The sequence below is a fragment of the Amphiura filiformis genome, chromosome 2, assembly GCF_039555335.1.
Source record: "Amphiura filiformis chromosome 2, Afil_fr2py, whole genome shotgun sequence".
In the NCBI taxonomy this organism is placed as follows: Eukaryota; Metazoa; Echinodermata; class Ophiuroidea; order Amphilepidida; family Amphiuridae; genus Amphiura; species Amphiura filiformis.
Genome location: NC_092629.1, coordinates 37,482,270 through 37,496,376, shown reverse-complemented (window position 1 = coordinate 37,496,376; position 14,107 = coordinate 37,482,270). Strand labels below are relative to the sequence as shown.

General features: G+C 38.5%; 1 protein-coding gene across 2 annotated transcripts in view; it reads left to right on the top strand.

Annotated features, from left to right (window-relative positions):
- Positions 1–14,107, top strand: part of LOC140146171 (uncharacterized) — a 37,407-nt gene that overhangs the window by 21,650 nt on the left and 1,650 nt on the right. For both annotated transcript variants that reach the window (XM_072167936.1, XM_072167937.1), the window contains exons 4-9: positions 3,123–3,236; positions 3,895–4,126; positions 5,050–6,924; positions 8,263–8,347; positions 8,762–8,810; positions 10,702–10,802. In XM_072167936.1, the coding sequence (XP_072024037.1) occupies positions 3,123–3,236; positions 3,895–4,126; positions 5,050–6,924; positions 8,263–8,347; positions 8,762–8,810; positions 10,702–10,802 (2,456 nt within the window). The remainder of the gene's footprint in view (positions 1–3,122; positions 3,237–3,894; positions 4,127–5,049; positions 6,925–8,262; positions 8,348–8,761; positions 8,811–10,701; positions 10,803–14,107) is intronic.

The window sequence follows — 14,107 nt, the reverse complement described above, 5'->3', positions numbered from 1 at the left end:
GAGTGAATGCACTCCTAAACTTTCTTAGACCAGAAGAAGACAGATAAAGAAGGCATTCTGGAAGGCATTGTCAGAGGTAAGAAAATGGCAGGTGTGAGTGATCAGTGACTCACCTGAGTGAATTGCTCTCCTAAACTTTCTCAGACCAAAAGAAGGCAGATGGAGAAGGCAATCAGGAAGGCATTGTCAGAATAAGAAAGTGGCAGATGTGAGTGATCAGTGGGTGATCATTGAGTGATCATTGAGTGATCATTGAGTGATCATTGAGTGATCAGTGAGTGATCAGTGAGTGATCAGTGAGTGATCATTGAGTGATCATTGAGTGATCATGGGTGATCAGTGAGTGATCAGTGAGTGATCATGAGTGATCACTGTTCACACTGGAAGGCATTATCAGAGGTAAGATAGTGGCAGGATTTGACTTTTGAGTTAAGCAGGAGCAATGGATCACTCTCCTGAAAGCTCACCTAACCTTCTCAGGAGAACCATGTGTAGCTCACCTGTATTTGTTGATACTACACTTTGAAATTGTAGTTACAGGATGGGGAGTTTGAAGGAATTACAAAATGTACCCTAAGCTAGAAATGACGCAGTGAACCATGCACAGTGTCAACACCCTGTATTATAAATATTTTTTTCCATGCAGCTCAATACTCCGTTGAAATCAATATTCTTTATTATTGACACAGATAAAGCGGGAGATAAAGAAAGTTTACATAATATATGCATTGTGTTATAGGACGTGCACCTGGAACTTAACTAAATGGGCTAAACATGTTCCTTTATACCTATAAAGTATAATTGTCATTCTCAAAATTAAATATATCTCAATTTTTACATTGGATTTTAAATTTTTTACATTAAAATGCAGTAAAAGATATCCACAGCAAGCTGCAAGGCCCCACTAATTAGTGTACTGCTTTTCGAGTGAGTGTACTGAAACCAAACCCTGGTTTTATCTGAAAACAATTTTTTTCTTGTAATAGAAACATCATATGGGGTACTAGAGCATGCACAAATCGTAATAATGTGTAGAATATAGAAACGCTGTGGTATCTCATATGATAGTCATGGTATGCTTAGCCTGAGTCGCTCGGCATATCTCGAACAAAATCGCGATGCGTAGCTGTTAAAAAGCGAGAGGATTCGCTGTACTATCACAGCAATTTTTAACACGAAGATATAGGGATGATGACGATGTGCCATGATCATGTATCTATCATCTCATACAATACCCTGAATATATTTTGGAGCAAAGGTTGGTGTATATTGAAGAGCATTTGCCTCTCACCAATGTGGTCCGGGTTTGATTCCCAGCAGTGTCGCTAGTTAGCATAGTTGCCAGTCCATAATCGTACATCCTCACAAGTTTTTCCCTGTGGTAGTAAAAGAAGCAATCAGTGCAGAGCAGTGCTCATCAGGGCCCTCCGTATGTTGCCCATTTACAGGGCACACATGACACTTGGAGCAAGAGAGTTATACTTCTGTGGAAGCTAGCTAGCTAGTGTAAACATACACACATCAAGGACAACCATGGGGGGGCTTATCCCATTGTTAAATAGCTGCACACTTATAGTTTTGTATTCAATGACACCTCAGTTACTTGTGAATAGGTGTTAGTGATTTGATGAGACAGGTGCCCTGTTCAAGTCTTTGCAAATTTAAGGCTGTATTGAATGCAGTTTTATTTGCTCCATTGCATTCACACACACAAATCCTTTCTGACTGTGAATGGAATTTGTCCAGCGTGATGTCACAAGGTGTCACCGTAGATGGAATGTATAATAATTCAATTGTTATTTGTAAATTCATACAACTAGTCCAATAAAATTCCACTTAAATGCAGACGTTTCGTAACTACCAGTTTACTTTTTCTATGCTCATTGTTGCAATGACGATCTGTGTACAGCTGATGTTTTCTGCTGCTTGGCAACGGAGTTGCCAGTTGATTTTCCATTGGAAATCAGATCGTCAAACACGTGACTTAAGTTGTATTGCCCTCGTCTCTGTTCATGGTGTTGCCCTGCTTCCTAATGGTGATTGCCTCCTTGATCCACCTCTTGTACCTGTTACTCTCTTTGCCCACGATCCTAGCCTCTTTCCAGTCAATGACATGATTATTTTCTACCACATGATCTGTAATGGCAGATTTATGGACGACTGATTGGGAAGCCTTCCTGGTGGCTCTAGTTTTTATGTTATCACCAATTTTCTGCCTCCGCTTTTGTGCTCATCCAATCGCTTTCCGAACTTCCTACCCGTCTCTCCGATATAAGACAAATCACAATTCCCGCATGGGATTGAATAGATGACGTCAGTTGAGTTATGTGGCTCCCGTTTGTCCTTGGGATGGACCAAAAGGTTGCGCAAAGTACAATGTGGTTTCATGGCTGTGGCGATATTATACGATTTAAACACCCTGGAGACACGTTCCGACACGCCCTCCACGTAAGGGATGACAACCAACCCTTTTGACTTTGTGGCATCACTTTTCTTGGTCCTTTCTTTCACCGGCTTAGGCTTGGCCATCTGATTCTTAACTTTCTCAACACTCCATGCTGGATAGCCACATTTTTGGAGGGCATCTTTGATGTGTTTCTCCTCTTCTACTTTGTCTTGATCTTCTGTGACAAGTTTGTTCTTTCTGTCTAATAACGTCGCACAACACCAAGTTTCTGGTGGAGAGGGTGATGCGATTTGAAGTTCAAGTATTGGTCAGTGTGAGTTGCCTTACGATAAACCAATAATTTCACTGACCCATCCTCTCGCTGAACAATCAAAGTGTCAAGAAATAAAAGTGTCAGGGCAACACCATGAACAGAGACGAGGGGCAATACAACTTAAGTCACGTGTTTGACGATCTGATTTCCAATGGAAAATCAACTGGCAACTCTGTTGCCAAGCAGCAGAAAACATCAGCTGTACACAGATCGTCATTGCAACAATAGCATTGAAAAAAGTAAACTGGTAGTTTACGAAACGTCTGCATGTAAGTGGAATTTTATTGGACTAGTTGTATGAATTTACAAATAACAATCTACTATGAACAGTCCTGATGAACATCTTCAAGTATAATAATTCAATTTATTATTTTTATTTATTTATTTATTTTAATGTTGCAGGAGATACACTTAAGATAGGCTACAAGTTCAGCAAGCACTCTAGCAACCTTCACTGTGTGCTTCCCAATGAGTCAATCTCATTAAGCCCTGCATCAGATGAGGCTCCTTATTCAGGTATGTATATGATGGTACAGTCAGCTATAATTAAATAAGGTAAAAAAGGGCAGTAAATTATAGAGCACTGCCCACAGGCACAATGCTTAGACGTTGATCCACAAGCCTTGGCACACTTTACAGGTTGTGGCTGATCACTATGGCCCCATATCATTCCATAAACCATTAAACAACAAAATAGGGACTTGCAGCTAAGAAGCGTGCACCCTTCGCAGCCAGGATCAGCTCCTTGAGTTTCATACAGGTTACAATGAGACAACTAGCGGTTCCTCAACCAGGGGAATTTCAAGCTATCTCAATTTCTACACAAGAGCCTACTAACCACCGTCAGGGTTCGAATCTGCAACCTCTCAATTGGGCGACTTTTAAAGATTTTTCCCGTAACTTTTAACAATTTCCTGTCCCATAGAAACAATGGTTAAGAAAAAATTGGGCGACTTTTCAACATTAGCTCCCGCGACTTCCGATAGTTTCCTGCCCCATAGAAACCAATGGTAAAGAGAAAAATTGGGTGACTTTTCGATTATTTGACCGGCGATTTGTTCTGAAATCTTTTGGCAACCCTGCCACTCGCACTGTGAAATATGAGGTACTTCTTTTTCACAGTGTCGGGAGTCCACTTGAGATACTCATTTGTTTCATATCTCTACCAACACAGGTGGTGGATACAATCCTATAACATTCTTTCCAGAGAAACTGGACCTTTACATCTGTGAATACAAGCCTGATAGAGGGCAGCAGACAGAATTAACCAGCACAATGTCCTTGACGGGCAGAAATTCACCAAAAATCAGCGACTATTTCAAGAGTGCGTCATCACAGGGTATTAATAGATTCAAGGTGAACCAGACAGAATCGGCAGTAAAGAAGAAGATGAAACTGAAAAGCATGTAAGTTGTCATGCAAAGCGCTCAGTGTGCAAGCCATAGGCTTCAACACGAAGTCTTAAGTTTTGAGATTTTTTTTTTCAAAATACCAAGAGCTATCTGAAGAACCACTGAACCAATAATAAGCTTGTTTGTACTCATTTTAATGCATTTGTTAGGCTGATTCCAAATATGGTCATGAAGATCTACAATTCTGAAATTTTTGATTCTGTAACAAAAATTTGAAGCATGTGTGTGCAGTTGACATGTGTGGAGAGGGTCAAACAAGTAAGCAGAGCTAGTCCTGCCCTCTGGACTCTAGACAAAGGGTCTATAGTAGAGTCCGAAGTTTACCGCTTTCTAAAATCCATTTTTGTGTTGTAAAATTTGTAAATCCATGTTTTATGAATAGAGCTTACATGTAAAATGTATAAACAATGATTATGAATGATATTATGTCACAATAAAGTGTTCAATATTGCGATCAATATGCTCTGATTGGAATATTCTCACGATAATAGCTTTGAATAAATAACAAACTCATCTCAAGTCAAAGTCATTTCAAGTCATCCCCAAGTCACTTGGTTTAGGAATACAGAACACATTCCTACACCATGTGACTTGGGGATGATTTATAGTGACCGCCACTTGAGATGAGTCTGGTATTTATTCCTAGCTATTATGCAAAAAGAGACGCATTTAGCAGCCGACAAGTGCATGGTTTTGATATGGATGTACACATTATACTTTGATTTTGGATGTCTGTACATTCCTGTAATCCTGGGCACAACATTTTTTGAGATAATCCCCTGTCTGGGCAAAGCCTGAGCAATTTCTGGACATTGGTTGTTCTTAGTGTTTTCTATAAAAACATACAAGATATGGTAACCAGTTTTGACTTTGTTGTTTAAATCTTTTTCATTTTGAACTCTCTTTCTTATGTACAGAGTCCAGAAAGGTTCTAAATCTGATTCAACATCCATCCCTAAGCCAACTGGAGGAGTAGGAGGAGGGTTCCTCTCAGGAGATGATGCCTACCAAAGATGCCAAACTGATACCACAAAATCATCTCAATTAGATACAAAGAGATTCCAGTATTCTGAGAGTGAAGAGGAGGAGGAGCAGGAGGATGGCAACAAGGGGCCTATTTATATAGACAGTGATGCTAGCAGTGAGGACTCTGTCTGTAGTCACATATTTGACAATGTGATGGATAAACAGCAGAATGTTCAAGTGAAACAATCGGTGGTAAAGAACAATAGAGGCTTCACAGAGAACAATAGCGGCTTTGCAGAGAACAATAGAGGCTTCGCAGAGAGTTCAGTTGCAAATACTGATGCCATTGGTGACAATAAGTTGGATGCTGTACTCAACGCTGCTTATCAACAGTGTGCAGATAGTTTGGATGATGTTGGGAATAATAGAAACGCAGATGTCAGCGACAGTGCATTCCACTCTAATGCTCAAACCAAAAGATTAGCAGATGATAGGAGTAATAGAAAAGAAGATGTAACCAATAGTAAATACTCTTCTAACACTAAAACCAATAGATTGGTAGATGGTAGGAACAATAGAAAAGATGTAACTGACAGCGGACACACCTCTAAGGCTAAAACCAAAAGATTGGGAGATATTGGGAATAATAGAAAAGAAGATGTAACCGATAGTGGATACCCTTCTAACACTAAAACCAAAAGTTTTGTAGATAGTAGGAGCAATAGAACAGAAGATATAACTGACAGCGGACACAACTCTAGTGCTGAAACCAAAAGAGCGGAAGATAATGGGAGCAATAGAAAAGAAGATATCACCGACAACCGAGACTCCTCCAACACTAAAACCAAAAGATTGGTTGATGGTAGGAACAGCAGAAAAGAAGATACCGACAGCATCAGATACCACTTTAACATTAAAACCAAAAGATTGGTAGATGATACGGACAATAGAAAAGAAGATATGACCGACAGTGGGTACCATTCTAAAGCTAAAACCAAAAGACTGATAAAGAATGATATTCATCAAAAGGAACGGTGCTATGGGGATTCAGGAACCGTCGCCGGTTTTGACAAAGATGACGTTGCAGCCGAAAAAACAAATTCAAAAGACGATAATATATTAACAAAGAGCCAAGGTGACCAAAATATTGTAGATTCTGATAGTGAATTGTGTAACAGGATTGATGATGACGAAATTCAAAATGATGATTTTGGAGATTTTTGGAGTCTCGGTCAGGACGTCGATACTCAAAGAGAAGATACACCGGACGATGCAACAAACGATTCATCTGATAATGATGCAGAAACCAAAAAAAAAAAAAAAAAGAAAGTTACTGATGTACAAAAACCAGTGAAAGAATACACAGCTATGGCTCCTTACAAAAGAGTCCCAACCAAGAAAAACAAAGTACAATCAAAACTAAAATTGAACAAGCCGACATCTGCAATTTCAGGAAGAAAGCGCCCTCTGTGCAATATGGACGATAGTGATGACGACAGTCCGAACAATCTAGCGACAAAAAGTAAGAAGTTACTAACTGATTCGGGATCAGGAGGGCACTATGAACATTTTTCTAGTTCAAGCAGAGGAAAGCAGAAGGAGAGTCTGCAAAATGCACGCCAAGAGAAGGATAAAAGCAAAGGTCAGAGGTCATCACAAGAGAACAAAGGTCGAAGGTTACATCAGAGTAAGGAGAATACAAAGCCAGCAGAGTGTCGCATGCCTTCTACAGCTGATGTGGTAGACTTGTGCAGCGATGATGATGATGACGATGATGATGATCTCGGACCAAGTGATTCTCTTATTGATGTCATTGGCGATAAAAGGTTAGTACCAATTTTGGGCTATTCCAGTTGAGACCCATACACCCTCTATGGAAGACATGACCTTAATCTCCCCCACAGGGAGTGAATATGTCAAATAGATTCATTCATTCAGGTAACCCTATTTGAAATTCACACACTCCTTGTGTGGAAGATTAAGGTCATGTCTTCCACAGGATACATGGATTTCAACTGGAATAGCACATTGCCCAAGTTTGACAGGGGTAGGTAATGTTTTTGTATTAGATTTTTCGGATTGGATATGATGGCCTGATGTGCTGTATAGCTTTGTGTCATGTTATTTGCATATTTATGAATGTTAATGAGCTTATTTGCATATTTTGCATACATTTTCATTAATCCACTCTGCAGCTTAAGGTGGTACTACACCCGTTGATAAATTTGTGACTATTTTTGCATTTTTCTCCAAAAATAATAACACACTGATAACAAAAGTTATTTATATTATAGGGGCAAGGAATCCACTTACTACACTGGAATTTCAGTGACTCAAGACAAGTGGTACGTTATTTATGATAAGAAATGAGGTACCGCTAGAATGTACCTCATTTCTATAATGAATCACTGAAATTTCAGTGAAGTAATTGGATTCCTTGCCCCTATAATATACTTTTGTTACCAGTGTGTAGTTATTTTTTGAGAAAAATGCAAAATTAGTCACAAAATTTATCAGGGGTGTTGTACCACCTTAAATGCAGTAAACGATCAATCTCAAATTTGGTTCGGTGTTTGGATATGGTAGCCTGATGTGCTGTAGTTTTGTGTCATGTTATTTGCATATTTATGAATATTTTAAATGAGCTTATTTGCATATTTTGCCTGACATTTTCATTAATCCACTCTGCAGCTTAAACGCATTAACAGATCAAATTATAACTTGGTATTGTGATAGTATATTGTGGCCTGATGTGCTGTATCATGTTATATGCATATTTATGAATATTAATGAGCTTATAAAAAAAGGTCATAGCTGAAACATGACTGTATGACTTTAATTAGCTTAATAAATAACCCAAATAGTTGTGAATTGGTATATTTCTCTACTGTATACCACTTCATTCATGTTTTTAAAACAGTTTAGAAGTGTGTTGAAACTGTAAAAAAACTTTTCAGGATGTCAAAAATGTTGAAAGAAAAAAAAATTCTGGAATTTCCAAAATTAGGGTCGGTATTCTTTTGTACGGTAAAACAAAAAAAAACTTTTTTCCAGAGAGGGTCGGTTGGTGGAGGACAAGAAAACAATCTTTTTTTTGGCCTAATTACGAACTGCGTAATTCTAGTTTCCTTTTCACTCATGTAATGATTTTTTTTGTTTTATAGAGACATAAGGAGACTTAATGATGGTGATATTGAATACTTAATGAAGAGAAATAAACACTATTTTAAAAAGATCTTCTCTGGCAAGGTAAGTCGTCCTCTGCATCAAATATCGTATCAAAAGGCTGCCTTGTGTGATTTATTTTTTATTGTCATCTAATTGTTTTGAGATACACTGTAAAATTACTTTACATGTACATTTTGAGATATTATCACAATGTTACACTCTCATGTCCATTCATAAAAGAAAGAAGCATGCGGAAATATAAAGTAACAATATTAAATACAACAGTTATAATAAAAATCACTCAAGGCAGCCTTTTGAGATATATATCTGACAGTAAAAGCTAACATTTTATGGCAAAGAAATACTAATCTATTTTGTATGAAAATTTTATTTTATGGCTTTAATTTGGAAAATGATGCATGCAGTTACATTGATAGCAGAAATTCTAATTCAAATGCAGATAAAATTTTTAATTACTTTTCTTTATCTCTTCAGATTGCATGTAGAAGACATCAAGATTACAAAGCTGGTGGATATCTTAGAAGTAAGTAGACACCATTGATGTGGAAGTCCTGTACCTGTGCTCTCTGAGTGTTTTGAATTTGCTCATGCTAGCAGACACCGCAGCACCTGAAGGGAGTATCCCATCATGCATTGCAGTATATCTGCATGCCCCATAGCAAATGTATGCAAAAAATAAACAAGAGCCGCTTAGATATTGAGAGCTATGGATAGTTTCACAATACTTCAGGGGTCATATTTTTGCAAACAAAGTCTAAGCTTCCCTGATTTAAACGAGTTATTTAAAGTTGAAGTGAGGGATTTCTATGGCACATTCAGTTCTATTATGGTACCGCATACTTCCTTCAGCTGCTGTGAGCAGACACCATAGATATGGAAGTCTTGTACCTGTGCTCTGTTAAGAGTGTTTTAATTTTGCTCATGCTAACACAGTACCTCACTGAACGTTTGTAGCAACCAAGATAAAAATAGCTTCTTGCAATACCAGTGGTGTAGCTTAAGGGTTGTTGCACCTGGGGCCAAGGATACATAAAGGTTCCCCTCCCCAATTCTTGAAACAATTTTGCTCAGACTGTACAAAAATGTAAAATGTGCACTATTATATTAAAGCCTTAATGTACGATTTCCGTCAAATTTTAATTTTGTTATTCTTTATTCAAAATGTTGAAATCCCAGCAATTATTACCTAGGTGATAATGGTTGCTGTCCATTTTAAGCTGAAAGTGAAGTAAAAGAAACCCCACTGGTTGTTTTGACCATTTAACATGCAGTTCTATGGGAGGACATAAAGTCATAATATTATAATTATGACTTTATGTCGAAACTTTGCTCTGTTGACCTACAATTACAACAAATACAATAAACTTGGCTGATTCCATTTAGGTGCAAGTTGGGACATGTGTGAACATTACAAATATGCAAAAAATCATGTTAATTAAATTATCTTTCAAATGACTATCTGTGCTGAAATGTGCACAAAAATTTTCATTGTGTGGATGGGGCGCATAATTAATGCTGAATTAGTAGCCCAGGGCACATGCCCCATCGCTGTGCCACTGTGCAATACATTAACAAGACCTTACATATCATTCTTTCTTTCGAGAATGGTGCATCATACATGTGATCATATAACACAGCACATGGGTACATGTAGGGTAGCTGGTGGTACAATGTACTTCCATTAAGCTACTTGCAGTTCCGCCATTATGCACTATGTCTTGGGGAGAGCCTCGAACTGGCAGCATACATGAATGGGAATTGAACTAGTCATAACGTTCTGTGTAAGGTTACATAATTCTTCCTTTCATGTATGCTGCCAGTTCGAGGCTCTCCCCATAGCACATAGTGCATAATGGCGAACTGCAAGTAGCTTAATCGACTTCCTAAAGACAGCAGTATACATGTGTGATACACACATGATCACAAAGGCAGTGTATCTGTAGGGTGCAGTCAATTTGTTCTGTATTGTGCGCTGCATATGCACTGACTTTGATGGCACGTGTGTAGCACATGTGGACGCTATTGTCTCAAAGAAGCCAACTGGACCATTAGTCAGAATTATTTGAGCAGGCCCAAATCACCAAATTAATTATTTATGTCGAGTGATCAGCTGTTGATGAGCAGATGGGTAAAACAAGTTTGTACAGATAGACAAAATATGAATCAAATTCTGGACCAACAATTTTTTCAGTAAAGTTGCGATTCGTTCACCAGTCTTCATCGACTGTGCAGAGACTTGACTGATGGTTTGGTCATTTGATGGTAATCGGTGAGGAAGTTGTGTCACGGTGCAGGCGTACGATAACAGGAAACAGAGACCTCCCTTCTTTTTGAGTGCTGGCTGTTCAGCTCTTTCCCAAAAGGTTTTTCCTGCCCAACAATGATTTGCTCTTATGTACTTAAATTATTTGCAGGTGATTTGAACCACAGTGTACGCTTTGGACCATTTACTGATGAACAACAAGACATGATAATTAGAGCTTTGATTCGCGTATTCTGTAGAAAACATAATCATGTAAGTATATGCAGAATGGGAGTTCATATGTGACTTGCTATCAGCATAAAGTTGCAAGGTGTTAGTCATTCAAAACGCCTTGCTACTGCGTTGATGTTCACTCGCCTGTTAAAGCCACTCAGTATGTCTGTATGTCCGTTGCGAATGGGGGCACAATGGGCAATTCACAAAGAATAATACTACTGGCTTGTACAGGTGCGTGGCAAACAAAGAACATCAACTTAGTCAGATCAAATGTCTCGAATCTACCAACTTAACGAAATGAGTATAAAGTCACGGCGACTTTACGCTGATTTCGTGGTAGCAGGTCACATATGGATAAATGGCTAAATGCTGGGTGGAATGGTTGCAACAATGCTGGACTTACGATACATCAATAACGCATGCATGTTGGTCAACTATAGCTTTAGTCTCCACCACCTTTGCAGCACGCTAGTTTGATTTCACTCACTATGGGGAGTGACTGGAATCACTGACGGCAGAGAAGAATACTAGCTGGCCAGACAGTCTAATTCTATCAAGCTCAACAATACCTCAACAATATTACCATCATATTTTCTATTGATATACTACTATAGTTTATGATGCACTTATAATTCAAAATTGTAAACCTGTTAACTAATATATACTGCGCCAAGAAAGTATCCTTACCCTTGGAAAAATAGTCACAATTTCAAAACTGAACCACCTTGGGGTAACTTTGTCTTTTTAATAGATGCACTATCTAATCCGGCACATTTTGCTCCATGCTCTGCAAAAGACCCTAAAACTGGTTCCTGATGCATGCAAGAACTTCCAATTGAACATGTACACCAACGCACTGAATGGTCTATTGTTCTATTGTGTCCGATTTGAGCGCTGACATATTGGAAAATGTTGCCAATCAATATTCATGAGAGTGTACATTCAACGTCCAATTTTCAAATTGGGTGACTTGTGCTTGCAGGTGTAAAATACATCTGACTGGGCGTTTTAAATACGTAACGCATAAAGGCATTGGCATCATCGAATGGCTGCCTATAGTGCTGTTAGTGTTAGGCCTATGTGTGTGTGTGTGTGGGCGGGGGCTGTGTTTAGTTTCTATAATAATTATTATAAGGCCTACATTTATTTGTCATTCATTTCTTTTCCTTTCTCTGTACTTGCTAAAGTATCACTCCCTCTTCTTATCTCCCTTCCTTCTCCATCCCCTCTTACGTTTGTCCCTCTCATTCCTATCATTTTCCTTACCTTTCTATTTATTTACGTCTATTTATTTATTTCTCTTTATTTCTTCCTCTTTCTCTCTTCCTCCAGTCCCCTCTCATTCTTCATATCCCTCCTTCAACCTCATCCCTCCCAAGACCTCTCACAGAAGAGCTGCCCCCTTCAGTACGCCACTGATTATGACATTCTCCTTCTTAAAATAAAATAAAATAAAATAAAATCTCAATTTGTAAAACAACTTTTATATAGGCCTATACCGGTATACTTATTATATGTTACATGTATACGTAGCTCCCGGGGCGTAGCTATTTAATACCATTATAGACATGGCAGCCATGATGTGTAATCATTCAGCAGGCGCATTCAATTTATTTAAATGAAGCACCTAATGTCAGTGGGGTGACAACGAACTATGCATTAGCGGCTAATGTGTGCCTTTTGTGCTTACGGCTACTCAATCACACCCTTGGGTTTATGTATAACAATAGGTACTTTTCATTCCATTAAGGGCTTTCACGCGACTTGCATTTGATCACTTATTGACAGTAGCCTGCTAAGGTAAAGCGTTAATAAACTGTCGGGTCAGCTTACCGATTTAATGGTGGAAGCCCTTTGTCCCAAACAAAAGGTACCTTTCGATGAATAGCTTGTCAGATTTCAAATCGGCACAAGGTTTCAATGAGTTACGTAATCTATTTCCTCTCCATCTTATAATAGCTCCATGATGTACACGAATTGCTTTACATCAGCAATATTACTGGTGCTCTTAGGTTTGAATGGTAGGAATAACTGGGGGTCTTATGTACTAATTACAAGTTTTCAAAAATTAAAAGCTGGTAAAAATAAGACAAAATAGGGTTATGAAAGTTGAAATGAAAAATAGGAACCAGTCATTTTTTGACACAGGGATAGGCTGCGACCTTCAGCACACAAAAATTGAATATTAAGGCTATTATCAGGGGCGTGCACAGAAACCAGGACCCTGGGGGCTGAAGTCTGAACGAAAAATGTTTAAAGGTTTAACATCGGCGTGTTAGCGCCACAGACGCGCTTGCGCGACAGGGGGGTGTGACCCCCTCAGAATTAGAAAAATTTTGAAAGTGAAAGCCCCAAATGGAGCATTATATTTTAACAGATTTTTTCCAACTGAGCCGCAAATTTTAGTTTTATATGAACACGCATGATCAATAACTCGCAATCAAAGCCTTTCTTCCACAAATGTTGGTTTAAAATGGAGTTTTGTTTATCCATGAAATTTGCTTTTCACTACAATAAACTTTCTTGCGAACATATCACAAGCTTCTACTCATGCAATTTATAGATAATTAACAAATTTATGTAGCTATATACGAGGGGGTATCCAAAAGTTTTTGACATCACCCAGAAGTGAAAGAGCTATATCGATGAAATTTGGTCAGTGTGATCACTGGTCCTTATGTACATTATGGTCCAAAATTGGTCTCATAAGTATGTATACTTTCTTTACAGGTGGCGCTAGATGGACAGTAGGCGCATATCCATTTCATGATAAGATCCTCCACTTTCTTGAGTTTTTTCACTGTGGCCACATCATCCGTAAAGTGATGGACGTCCACTTCTTGACTCATCTGTGAGGGACATGTGACCAGTTTGGAATTTTTTTTTTTCAAAAAGCAACAGTGCCATATGATGGGCAATCATCACCGTAGATAGCTTTCATTTCATCATAGATTTTCTGAGCATTGTAGGCCTAACCCTTCAAATGCAGGAACTTAATCATGATGCGTGCCTCAATTTTCACCATCTTGCAGGTTATGCACCTACTGCCCATCTAGCGCCACCTGTAAAGAAAGTAAACATACTTATGAGACCATTTTTGGACCATAATGTACATAAGGACCAGTGATTACACTGACAAAATTTCATCGATATAGCTCGTTTCCTTCTGGGCGATGTCAAAAACTTTTGGATACCCCCTCGTATAACACTTCTGCTTATGGAGCTAGCACTTATAGTATATTAGTGGAAGAAGGGCCTGTACTGTTGCCATGGAAGCATATACATTTTTACATGTATGTAATAATGTATGTTCATGTATTAAAGGTCCCCTGAAGATAACT